This window comes from Gadus macrocephalus, chromosome 2, assembly GCF_031168955.1.
Source record: "Gadus macrocephalus chromosome 2, ASM3116895v1".
NCBI lineage: Eukaryota > Metazoa > Chordata > Actinopteri > Gadiformes > Gadidae > Gadus > Gadus macrocephalus.
Genome location: NC_082383.1, coordinates 22,939,837 through 22,952,490, shown reverse-complemented (window position 1 = coordinate 22,952,490; position 12,654 = coordinate 22,939,837). Strand labels below are relative to the sequence as shown.

At 45.9% G+C, this 12,654-nt stretch overlaps 2 protein-coding genes across 4 annotated transcripts; one reads left to right on the top strand and one right to left on the bottom strand.

The window, feature by feature from the left end:
- Positions 1-94: 94 nt before the first annotated feature.
- LOC132453052 (cAMP-dependent protein kinase type I-alpha regulatory subunit) lies at positions 95-6,909 on the bottom strand. Of its 3 annotated transcripts, none has more exons than XM_060045927.1 (11): positions 6,750-6,909; positions 5,835-6,017; positions 5,155-5,433; positions 3,413-3,504; positions 3,268-3,329; positions 3,098-3,144; positions 2,555-2,713; positions 1,503-1,563; positions 918-1,039; positions 478-559; positions 95-331 (listed from the first exon to the last, which is right to left on the bottom strand). In XM_060045927.1, the coding sequence occupies exons 2-11, from the start codon at positions 6,006-6,008 to the stop codon at positions 159-161; spliced, it is 1,251 nt and encodes a 416-aa protein (XP_059901910.1). In that variant the 5' UTR covers positions 6,009-6,017; positions 6,750-6,909; the 3' UTR covers positions 95-158. The 3 variants fall into 3 exon arrangements, with proteins under 3 accessions (XP_059901910.1, XP_059901909.1, XP_059901911.1); XM_060045926.1 differs by having other exon boundaries at positions 5,835-6,022; positions 6,750-6,890; XM_060045928.1 differs by lacking the exon at positions 6,750-6,909 and having other exon boundaries at positions 97-331; positions 5,155-5,325; positions 5,835-6,022.
- Positions 6,910-10,311: 3,402 nt separating this feature from the next.
- Positions 10,312-11,553, top strand: LOC132453058 (cAMP-dependent protein kinase type I-alpha regulatory subunit-like). Its single transcript, XM_060045939.1, is given in 3 exon segments — positions 10,312-10,530; positions 11,039-11,108; positions 11,111-11,553. Coding segments are annotated over 3 exon segments (396 nt in total). The 5' UTR covers positions 10,312-10,356; the 3' UTR covers positions 11,263-11,553.
- The last annotated feature ends 1,101 nt before the right edge of the window (positions 11,554-12,654 follow it).

The window sequence follows — 12,654 nt, the reverse complement described above, 5'->3', positions numbered from 1 at the left end:
GGAGGGGGGGGTGAGACAGACAGGAGGGGGGGGGGGGGGGTTAGACAGACAGACAGGAGGGGGGGGGTTAGACAGACAGACAGGAGGGAGGGAGGGGGGGGTCAGACAGACAGGAGGGGGGGGGTTAGACAGACAGACAGGAGGGAGGGAGGGGGGGGTCAGACAGACAGGGAGACGAAGCTGTTGTACTGCTGGATGTTCCTCTTCAGGATGTCCGAGCAGGGCCCCAGGACCCTCTCGAAGCGCGGCCGGTCCAGCTTCACGCACTTCAGGGGCCCGCGGGAGACCACCGTGGCGGCGCGCGGGCGGTTCATCAGCAGGGCGATCTCGCCTGGGGGGGACGCAGGACAGGCGTGAGTCAGTATGTCTGTCTGTCTGTCTGTCTGTCTGTCTGTCTGTCTGTCTGTCTGTCTGTCTGTCTGTCTGTCTGTCTGTCTGTCTGTCTGTCCGTAGGGTGGACCGGAGGCTCCCACTCACCAAAGTAGTCGGAGGGCCCGAGCCGTCCCACCTCCACGAACTCCTCGCTCTCCGACCGCCTCTGGAGCACGGCGGCCGAGCCCTGAAACACACCGCACAATGACAAGGGTGAGAGGAGCAGTGCATCCTGGGAAACGTAGGACACAAGGGTGAGAGGAGCAGTGCATCCTGGGAAACGTAGGACACAAGGGTGAGAGGGAGCAGTGCATCCTGGGAAACGTAGGACACAAGGGTGAGAGGGAGCAGTGCACCCTGGGAAACGTAGGACACGCATACAAATAAGTCCCTGCCGACACCAGCACAAACCCAGAGGTCCTCCCCCCTCCTTCAGCAGAGGACCCCTGGGTGTGACGACGCGGAGCCTGGGGGCCTCTGGGGGGCCCCTGAACAACCCTCTTGGGGGTGAATATACGGCGGTGCCGGAGCCGGCCGCGGGGTACCTCCAGGATGATGAAGAACTCGTCTCCTGGCTCCCCCTGCACCACGATCTTCTGGCCGTCCTCAAACTGCACCGTCTCCAGGGAGTCGGCCACGGTGAGACGCTCCCACTTCTCCAGGGACTCTGAGGGAGACACGGGGGTGTGGGCGGCGGTTCGCTCGGTCGGCGCAGCGCCCAAGAGGGTTAGCCTCGCGGACACTCAGTGCGTCACCACGGCGCGAGGCGAGGGCGTCGCGTATAAATCGCTGCTTATCTGAACATTCGTAGACAATGACCGCCCTTGGCGTCACTGAGCTGCTGTGGTTGGTAACCAGGCTTATAACTCCTCCCACTCAGGCCTGACTCTCAGCCTCAACCTCCGAGCTGAAGCAACGGGTCCACGTACACTTTAAGAAGCCATCTTCAGATGAGGTGTTGATGTCAAATACCAAAGTTACAAAAACTATGCATCGATAAATCTGGATTTAAAAAAAGTCTTAAAAAAGTGATATAATAATTTATCAATATGAATATTTACTATCATCATTGAGGTAGGATGATGACATACACCTACATGATGTTTACATAAATGTTTGCCAACTCTTACCTAGAATGGACACTTTGCTCAGGAACTCTTCATACATCTTGCGCTTTCTCAAAGTACTCCCCTGAAACGGGAAACAAATGTTGAGGTCATTAGGAAATACAATAATGACCAGTGTAACTGCAAAGTCCAGAGCGTCAACGATTACAACCATACATTTGGATTGGCTGAAGTCCTAAACGCACATTAAAATGAATCACTTGGTTCTACATAAGCTTACGAATTGAAAAAGACATTTATGTGCAAATAATTATTATGCTTCATAACCTATTAAATGTGGTAATCAAAGTAACTAAGGGGTTACTAAACAATGCATGGCGGGGGTATGCCATCTCCTGTACCATTGACGTTCTTCAAACATACTACGACTTGTCTGATTGTGCACGTCACAAATGGATCTACTTGACTAACATCGTGTAGCATCTTATCCGAGCCATCTTTATTTGCTATAAGGGGAACGGTTTAACCTAGTGATGGTTAGTGCTTGGCACTTGTTTCTATCAACATCCTTACTGAACTTACAGCGATAAATAGTTGTTTTTCTTTCTTCTGAAAAATGTACTGATTGTATGTCGTTCTGGATTAAAAAAAAACGTCTAGATGCCCTAAATGTACATTTAAATGACCGATACTTGGTCTTTAGGAGGTATCGAATAGTTACAATTCACCCCCCCATGCTTTAGAGACCAGAGTCTCACTAAACAAAGTACTTGGGCGGCATGAGGCTCAGGAGGCAGAGCGGGTCGTCTGGTAACCTGAAGGTTCCTAGTTCGATCCCCGGCTCCTCCTAGCTGAGCGTCGAGGTGTCCCTGAGCGAGACGCCTCACCCTGACTGCTCCTGACGCGCTGGCTGTCGCCCTGCGTGGCCGACTCCGCCGTCGGGGGGTGAACGGGTGAATCTTATGCAATATTGTAAAGCGCTTTAAGTGGCCACTGGTTAGAATAGCATCACATAAATGCAGTCCACCCGTTTAACGTTCACAACCAATCCTTCAACCCCCCCCGTCATGAGAGCGCTCAGTGCTGGCGGGTCAGTGCCTGGTGGGGCCGCCCACCATGAGTATTCTCCTGTAGCTGTCCCGGTCGATGCCCCAGAGCTTGACGTCGGAGCGCGCCCCCACGGTGGCGGCGCGGGGGGTCCCGTAGATCAGGGCCAGCTCCCCGAAGCTGCCCCCCTCCCCGATGCTCGTCACCCACTCGCTGTTGACGTACACCTGGGGGGCAGAGGGAGGGAGGGGGGGGGGAGAGGACAGACCGGGGCGACGTGTGAGACAGACTAATGAGTGGATCGTTTAGGCTAAGGCCCAATCCCTTCCCCTTACCCCTTACCCCTTCAAAACAAGGGGGAGGGGTAAGGGATAGAAATGGGATTGGGCCTTAATCTGTCTTTACATTTCCTTGGACATAGAAAGTGGATTGAGGTGCACTATCACATTAATGGTTATTAACAAAGATGGCGACATCTCCGACTGGCCTCACTGGACAGACTCGTGGGAGGCTTTACACATCCGTTAACCCGTAAGCCCACTTTGATGGTACAACATGAGGAATGGTTCATCATGCACACGGCGTCAGGTTTAACAACATGGCTCTCGTACATCCATCTCTCCAATGTCGATGACGTAGAAGTTGTCCCCCTCGTCGCCTAACATGCAGAAACAGAAGGCATGTGCATCAGGATGCATCATCATACAACGCTTATACATATTATACATCACAGTAATGGAAGTCATAAGACGCAGATGGAAATGAACGTAGTTACACGCACCTTGTTGAATGACCGTCTCACCAGCGATGTAGTTGACCGAAAACATGGCATCGAATATGTCACTGAAAAAAAGAACTCCATGTCAACATTAAGCAGATAAGAAATAATCCTGAATCGGATTCTGTTCTATGATTGGTCCCCTTACCTTCGCTCGTTGTCGTCCAGGTGGGCAAACAGCACATTCTTCTCTATGGCCTTGGCCAAGGCGGCCATTGTTTTGTAATCTTTTGGGATGACCTGCGGCACAAGGTGAAACCGGGGCTGATTACAGAGACCTGGGGAGGTAGGGGTGAGGCAGTCTGCACAGGGAGACTGTTGAGACCTGGGGAGGTAGGGGTGAGGCAGTCTGCACAGGGAGACTGTTGAGACCTGGGGAGGTAGGGGTGAGGCAGTCTGCACAGGGAGACTGTTGAGACCTGGGGAGGTAGGGGTGAGGCAGTCTGCAGGGAGACTGTTGAGACCTGGGGAGGTAGGGGTGAGGCAGTCTGCAGGGAGACTGTTGAGACCTGGGGAGGTAGGGGTGAGGCAGTCTGCAGGGAGACTGTTGAGACCTGGGGAGGTAGGGGTGAGGCAGTCTGCACAGGGAGACTGTTGAGACCTGGGGAGGTAGGGGTGAGGCAGTCTGCAGGGAGACTGTTGAGACCTGGGGAGGTAGGGGTGAGGCAGTCTGCACAGGGAGACTGTTGAGACCTGGGGAGGTAGGGGTGAGGCAGTCTGCAGGGAGACTGTTGAGACCTGGGGAGGTAGGGGTGAGGCAGTCTGCACAGGGAGACTGTTGAGACCGCAGTTTCAACACCAAAACTTTCTTCTGGGAGTTTAGCAGGCCTACAACTAGGTCAGCAGAAAAGTTTCTAAAAAAACACAATGACAAAGGTTACCTCTTTAAATGCAGGATAATGGAAAACAACTTGAACTCGTCGGTTTGAGAATTATGCTCCTTGATTCATATCTAATAATTAACATTACCATTATATTCTACCTGATCACCACCTGGGTAACTATACTGGGAAGGGGGATTGTCTCTATTATGCGGTTATGTTTTGCTTTTTTATTTAAATAAGGACATACATTTATGTCCATCGTTTGCTTGATAAACCGTTGTGTTATCACGTTGACCCTTTCTGTTAATTTTCTTTTCAAAGCCGAGCACATTCTAGACCGTAGTCTAGTAGAAGGAAACTACACCGCACTAAATAAGAAAAAAACCCTCTTAAGTTTGGCAACATGGTGAGAAACCATTAAAGATAATCCAAAAAGCCAAACTGCTTCAACAGCAGCCGTTATGTCATACCATTCGTCCTGGTGATAATGATTCTCTCTGTCAGTATACTCATTTTCGCTGTTCTGCTAAATTCATGCGTTCCAAACTGTTAATCAGTCAAACACGACTACAGTCTCTCCATTGATGAAAGGTTTAGTCATGATCAGGTGTGACTAACGAGAGAACGGAGCTCTCTGACCAGAGACCAGCCACTGATCGATTTAATTGATTTATAATATGAATTATGATATATTGTATTGGTCTGTATCATAATACATAAGGCAAATAGCAGCCTATAGTTTCCGTCAAATTGAATGCAGAGGCTGACATGAACGGACGAGGACATTGTCGTCATATTGTGAAAAGTAAAATCAGTTGGTAGAGACAAACCTACAGACAGCTGCTGGAAACCCTGACATGCCAAGAGATCGTCTTCACGCGTTTGAACGACGCAAAAGACACACAAAACGAGGCATCACTGAACCGCACATACCAACAAACCCATCATACATGATTGGACCGTCAGTCGACCAAAGGTCTGGCCTGACCAATCGCATTCGAGGACACGCAGCTCATGTCTGGTGCGTTTCCGACAGCGGTGAGGCGCGGCGGCGGCGGGGGCTGACCTTTCTGACGTAGGAGGCGGCGTCCTCCTCGTTGTACACCTCGGCGCTGATGGCCCCGCGGCGGCGGCGCCCCCGCACCACGGGGTTCATGGGGGGGGAGACCTCCTCCTCGCGGGAGTCCGAGCGGGAGCCCGAGGCCTTCTGCTGCAGCAGCATCTGCATGCTCTCCTCCTGGTGGCGCGGGCCGAGGCCCAGAGGGGAGCGCTCGGTCAGTGGGCGCTTCCATTCCCTCACTCCTTGAGGACTTTTACTGCAGCATTCAATCGTGAAACCTCGGGACTATTTAGACGTATGTTTTAAAGGTTAGCCTACTGTAGATGGTCTGTATTTCTAAGCCATCTAAATCTGTTCTAATGGTCCCGAAAAACCAGCTTCTAAATCAAAATTTTACATGCGTAATATAATATCATTTTTGCCTGTTTCAGTATCAGTTGCTAGTCAAATGGTTAATTAAAAATCCAGAAGGTTGGTGAGTCCACGAGGACACTAATATTAAGTTATCCCGCCAAATGATCAAAAACCAAAATCACAGCATACAACTGCAGCAAGTCCAATGTGAGAGCAGCACATCGGTCATTCAGACAACAGCATATAATATCCAATACGAAGGTAACCGACTTCAGAGCAGAGCAGAATGCACACGAGACTCCCAAGATGTCAGCTCATGATTGACACCTCACCTTTTCCAGTCTGTCAAAGTACTCTTTGAGGAAAGCCATTGGCCGGTCTGGCCGCGAGGTGCACAGCTGGACGATGCAGTCCTTCAGCAGCTGCTGGATGTTGTGTTTCTGCACGTACTGCTCGCACTCTCTCATACTCCTCTCTTCATCGCTGCTCATGTTGCCTGATGTCATTGTAGCCTTCTGTCCTGGCGAAGGAATGGAGACAGTGGATGTTAGGATAAAACATTGCATTTGAACATGGTTCAATTTGAGTTGTTTATTTTGGCATCTTCAACCAATATTGACTGTATTGAGTCCTTATTTTAGTAAAACCGTGATAACTTATTTGTATTACAATACTTTTATATCATGCACTGTTATAATCTGGTTCGCCTTACAAGTAAATGTCAACAGCTTCCTCATAACGATTATATCACACATATCTGTCTTAAAGTATGAATTTAGCGTGATTATTAACACGAACCATCGGGTATTAATAATATTAACGCTCGGGTACTACGAAATGACCAGACCGCTGCAACACGACATTCACAAAGTAAAGCAAAGTCGAAGAGTTAAGGAGTTCCTATAAAAAAATAAAAGGCACAACAGATGCGATCAAACAGTTAGCTTTACAATACTGAGGGCTAGCCAGCTACAAAGAACAGGAATATTAAAATGCATGAAGCTATCTGGATGCCAGGAGCTGACAGGAGCCTCACATCATCCACAACATGTCAACAACACTTTCTGCCTTTCTCTCGTCGTGGGGACCTGAAGGTGCTAGCTCTGCTAGCTAGGCATTTGCGTTTCTTTTTGGTAAAACATGAATAGCAGCGCAGCTAACACAAACAGAGCCATGATATCGGGTGACACTTTATCGCTTTTTTTTGTTGCTTTTTCGCATAGCCAGTAGCATTGCTGAATCCTTACCAAAGAATAGAAAAGGTTGTATTTTAAGGGCTGGGTCCGTTATTTACCCCTTCTTCCTCTCCTGTTTGGTAATATCCTACCCATGATGCTTTGCGCGAGAATATAGACCTGATTGGATGAGGCTATCCTCTGTGAAATGAACTAGAATCCTAAAATCAATACATATCAAAATAATTTCACACAAAAAAAAAAAGAACAGACGAAAAACGCAAAAGGCATATCCATATTTGACTTCTTTTTGGCTTTCAGACTGACTATCTGTCTATCTGACCCCGGATCTGCCGGCACCAGAACATTACATCGCAGCAGCCAGGGACTATGGAAGCATATGGAGCAAAATTGAAATGGCAATGCAATTTGCAATTATATTATGCAATTGACAATTCATCATGCAATTTGATAATGTAATTTTTAAATACGTTATTCAAAGTGTATTTTAATATGCAGAGGGACAATGCAATCCTCAATTAAATTTGCAAAAGTTATAACAATGAAAATAGAATAACATTACGTCAAATTCTTTGAGTTCCTTTATTCAAATTGAAAAGCTATAGCGTCCCCGTGATTGCAATCCACTTCGCCACGCTCCGTGGGGAGCGATATTGAAATGACATTTCAATCCGCAAAACGAACGCTTTGCAAAAGATTTGGCAAAACGGAATCCAAAACGTTTTCCAAAACGTAATCCAAAACGTTTACCAAAAAGTCAATATGCAAAGTGGCAAACGTATCAGCCAATCAGCGTCTGGGCGGGAACTACGTCACTTCCTATTGCCTCCAAAGGTATCTCCACGGTGGGTCTCCCAATATGTCCATGCTCCCGACCCTATGTTTCGCACCCAGTGCCTGTAGCACTTGGCAAATCTTTGGGTTTACCACACTGGCCTCAAAACGTACCAGTGAGGATAAGTCGTCTATCCTATCTCCCAGAACACGCACTCTATCGACTGCATCTGTGTCTTCAACACGATTGTTCTCCACATCATCGGCCAAGCTTCGGAGCGTATCAATAATCTCCTCCATTGGTGACCATGGACCTGACACATACGAACGTTTGTGTCAGGTCCAATGTCGTGTTGCAGCGGTCTGGTCATTTCGTAGTACCCGAGCGTTAATATTATTAATACCCGATGGTTCGTGTTAATAATCACGCTAAATTCATACTTTAAGACAGATATGTGTGATATAATCGTTATGAGCAAGCTGTTGACATTTACTTGTAAGGCGAACCAGATTATAACAGTGCATGATATAAAAGTATTGTAATAAAAATAAGTTATCACGGTTTTACTAAAATAAGGACTCATTAGGGGCGCTGCCTGGCGGGGAAAAGTGGTACTGATTCTAAGGGCCCAGCCCAACGCAGCACGGCCCGCGGATGGCAATTAATAATATAATATTAATATTCTTGCCTTTTTTTTTTTTTTTTAATGTCTCATTACAAAGAAATGGTAATTTGAAATAAACTTATTAAACTCACAACTCTCGATTTCCATAACGTTTTCGTTAGTTATTTAACATATTGTCATTTGCCCTTCCCCCTGAACTCTTGCGAAATGGTTCGGCCGCTACGCGCGATGCGTTGAATCGAACAGCATCCGAAATGTGAGATGCTGGCACTGGCAGCAGGTGTACAGAGCGGCTGGGCTGGCTGAGGTCAGGTCTTAACCACATGATGGTGAGCTGGTGGTGACAGCTACAGAAATGAAGTCAGGTTGGCAAAAACTGAAGGAAAGACGGGAGAAAGAGGAGAGGGCCAAAAGAGGCAGGCAACTGGTCACTCAATTTTTCGCCAAGAAAGAAGGTATGCTCACTCAATGACCTTGCGTTTTCAAACTCTATCAAATGCAGAATTCTTGGATTAGCCTCCAAGAGAGCATGCTAGTTAGCATAGTTTCCTATTTAAAAACTCCACCTTTATTGTCACAGCGAACAAACGGCAAATGTGGACGAACGACCGTGATAAACTAGTCTTTTAATACAAAATATTTTTTTCAAAAGAACCTAACGGGGTGGTGTCTAATATGTGCATTTTCAACTTCAGAAGGAGGACAAGATCCGCCCACGGCCACCACGACTGGATCCCATTTCGGAGAAGTCCGGTAAGCAACATTAGTTTGGTAGGATGTTAGTTGCTTTAGGATGAAAGTTTTGAATGAGGGTGCCTTCTAGGCTAGATCATATTTCAGTATTGCTAATAACGGTCAGTCGTTAGGTTCGAGAAAACATAGAATGTTTTTCTTTCTTTTACTGTAACTCTTGTTACTTGTAAGGCCAATGAGTGTGAGTTAACGAAATGCATCCAACTTCAGGGAATTTAAGTCTTTACTGCTCTATAAGAACAGTTTACATAAAGATTTCTTCATATTGTTTGAAACTGTGCAGTAGTGTATATTTTTATTGATGTCTACAATGTGGATCCATTGATATTGTATGCAATTGCACTGTAAATTCTGTTCTTTGTTTACATTTTGATTGTTACTTGGAGCTATTTTTTGCACTTTAGACTTCAGCAATTAAACTTTTTATTCATGAACAGTGTAAATTGAGATTTTTTTTCATATTGTTTGAAGCTGAAGTGTAAATATTTGTGTTGATGTCAAGCAATTGTAATGTTAATTCAGTTCCTATAAGAGTGTATCTTTTTAATGTATCTTTTTTATGTACTATTTATGGATATTTGAAATTTTACTTGCATAATAAATTTGTGTTAAAAGTAAGCAGAAACTGTGGATTTTTTTGCAGTGCATCATGTCTTCTGAAAAGACTATTGCAGTTATACAAGGTATGAAATTGTGAGTACTCTTATGGTTTCTTGGGGCTCTGGCTGTGAAGCATACACAGGCTTATGCTGCCATGTACTGGTTTAACATTGTAATGTACTCTCAATTACAAAGCAAGGTCACTAACTACATGAATGGGCAACCAATAATCAAACTGACAATTGCAGTACAGTTTCAAGCTGCTTACAGACAATTTTAGCATAACAATCAAATTTCTGTCTTTGTGAATCTGTACACACAGCTTTCTTTTCAACACAAAATTCCATTGGATTTCCATAGGTATTTGTGTTGTGTGGAAATCAGTGTGTTTGGATTTGCTGAAAAGTTGATGTGTTGAAACCAAACTGGGTCAAGTCCAATTTTAGCATGAGAGAAGGACATTGTTGTAAAATTGTGTTTAAGCAGCTATTGGACAATATGTATAAGACTGCTGCCTAAAAGACAGTAGGCTATAAATACTTAGTTTATTACTTGAATTACATGATGTCACTAACTGAATGAAATACGTTTAATAAGTAAGTTCATACCCTTATTTAAAGTCACACAAACCCATACTCCATGAAGGGGCAACGAAAAGTCTAACTGAAGTGCTATTGTGATGCTGGGCCATGTTTACCAAAACAGTCGATAGATGTTGGGGAGGGGGGGGGGCAAAATTAGAATCTTTCATAGGGCCCAAAATTCCTGGCAGCGCCCCTGAATTCAATACAGTCAATATTGGTTGAAGATGCCAAAATAAACAACTCAAATTGAACCATGTTCAAATGCAACGTTTTATCCTAACATCCACTGTCTCCATTCCTTCGCCAGGACAGAAGGCTACAATGACATCAGGCAACATGAGCAGCGATGAAGAGAGGAGTATGAGAGAGTGCGAGCAGTACGTGCAGAAACACAACATCCAGCAGCTGCTGAAGGACTGCATCGTCCAGCTGTGCACCTCGCGGCCAGACCGGCCAATGGCTTTCCTCAAAGAGTACTTTGACAGACTGGAAAAGGTGAGGTGTCAATCATGAGCTGACATCTTGGGAGTCTCGTATGCATTCTGCTCTGCTCTGAAGTCGGTTACCTTCGTATTGGATATTATATGCTGTTGTCTGAATGACCGATGTGCTGCTCTCACATTGGACTTGCTGCAGTTGTATGCTGTGATTTTGGTTTTTGATCATTTGGCGGGATAACTTCATATTAGTGTCCTCGTGGACTCACCAACCTTCTGGATTTTTAATTAACCATTTGACTAGCAACTGATATTGAAACAGGCAAAAATGATATTATATTACGCATGTAAAATGTTGATTTAGAAGCTTTTTTTTCGGGACCATTAGAACAGATTTAGATGGCTTAGAAATACAGACCATCTACAGTAACCTTTAAAACATACATATGTCTAAATAGTCCCGAGGTTTCACGATTGAATGCTGCAGTAAAAGTCCTCAACGAGTGAGGGAATGGAAGCGCCCACTGACCGAGCGCTCCCCTCTGGGCCTCGGCCCGCGCCACCAGGAGGAGAGCATGCAGATGCTGCTGCAGCAGAAGGCCTCGGGCTCCCGCTCGGACTCCCGCTCGGAGGAGGTCTCCCCCCCATGAACCCCGTGGTGCGGGGGCGCCGCCGCCGCGGGGCCATCAGCGCCGAGGTGTACAACGAGGAGGACGCCGCCTCCTACGTCAGAAAGGTCAGCCCCCGCCGCCGCCGCGCCTCACCGCTGTCGGAAACGCACCAGACATGAGCTGCGTGTCCTCGGATGCGATTGGTCAGGCCAGACCTTTGGTCGACTGACGGTCCAATCATGTATGATGTGTTTGTTGGTATGTGCGGTTCAGTGATGCCTCGTTTTGTGTGTCTCTTGCGTCGTTCAAACGCGTGAAGACGATCTCTTGGCATGTCAGGGTTTCCCGCAGCTGTCTGTAGGTTTGTCTCTACCAACAGATTTTACTTTTCACAATATGACGACAATGTCCTCGTCCGTTCATGTCAGCCTCTGCATTCAATTTGACGGAAACTATAGGCTGCTATTTGCCTTAGGTATTATGATACAGACCAATACAATATATCATAATTCATAAATCAATTAAATCGATCAGTGGCTGGTCTCTGGTCAGAGAGCTCCGTTCTCTCGTTAGTCACACCTGATCGTGACTAAACCTTTAACAGACCTTAACAGTTTGGAACGCATGAATTTAGCAGAACAGCGAAAATGAGTATACTGACAGAGAGAATCATTATCACCAGGACGAATGGTATGACATAACGGCTGCTGTTGAAGCAGTTTGGCTTTTTGGATTATCTTTAATGGTTTCTTACCATGTTGCCAAACTTAAGAGGGTTTTTTTCTTATTTAGTGCGGTGTAGTTTCCTTCTACTAGACTACGGTCTAGAATGTGCTCGGTTTTGAAAAGAAAATTAACAGAAAGGGTCAACGTGATAACACAAACGGTTTATCAAGCAAACAATAAGGACATAAATGTATGTCCTTATTTAAATAAAAAAGCAAAACATAACCGCATAATAGAGACAATCCCCCTTCCCAGTTAGCCAGGTGATGATCATGTAGAATATATTATTATTAGATAACAACTCTTCCAGTTTGTAACAAACATACTTAATTGCCATAGATGAATCAAGGAGCATAATTCTCAAACCGACGAGTTCAGCCTGCAAATCTGATATCATCAGACACTCTTATCAGAGTGAAGACACTCTTATCAGATGTCTTCAGTTGACACACAGACTCACGGACGCATGCAAACACAAAAAATATTGTTTTTCATTGAATATAAAGACACAACGTACATAGGTATCAGAGACGTGTAGTGAGGCCCGTGGCTGGTTAGGCACTGACCTCTTCAGAGTCAGATTTACAAATATATGAACCCAATTGTTATGTAGTAGAAAAGGCGATTTCTCGTAGCACAGCCACACAGCCAGTCTTTTCGGCGGTACCACTCGGTTTGAAAAGACCGCGTTACTTTCTGTCCCGTAGTTTGAAGCAACCCGTTACACAGGCAGAGAGGAGGGCACTCCAAAGGGTCATAAAGACAGCTGAGAGGATTACTGGGACCACACTTCCCTCCATGGACTTTATTTACAGTCAGCGCTGTCGGAAAAGGGCAGTGAGAAT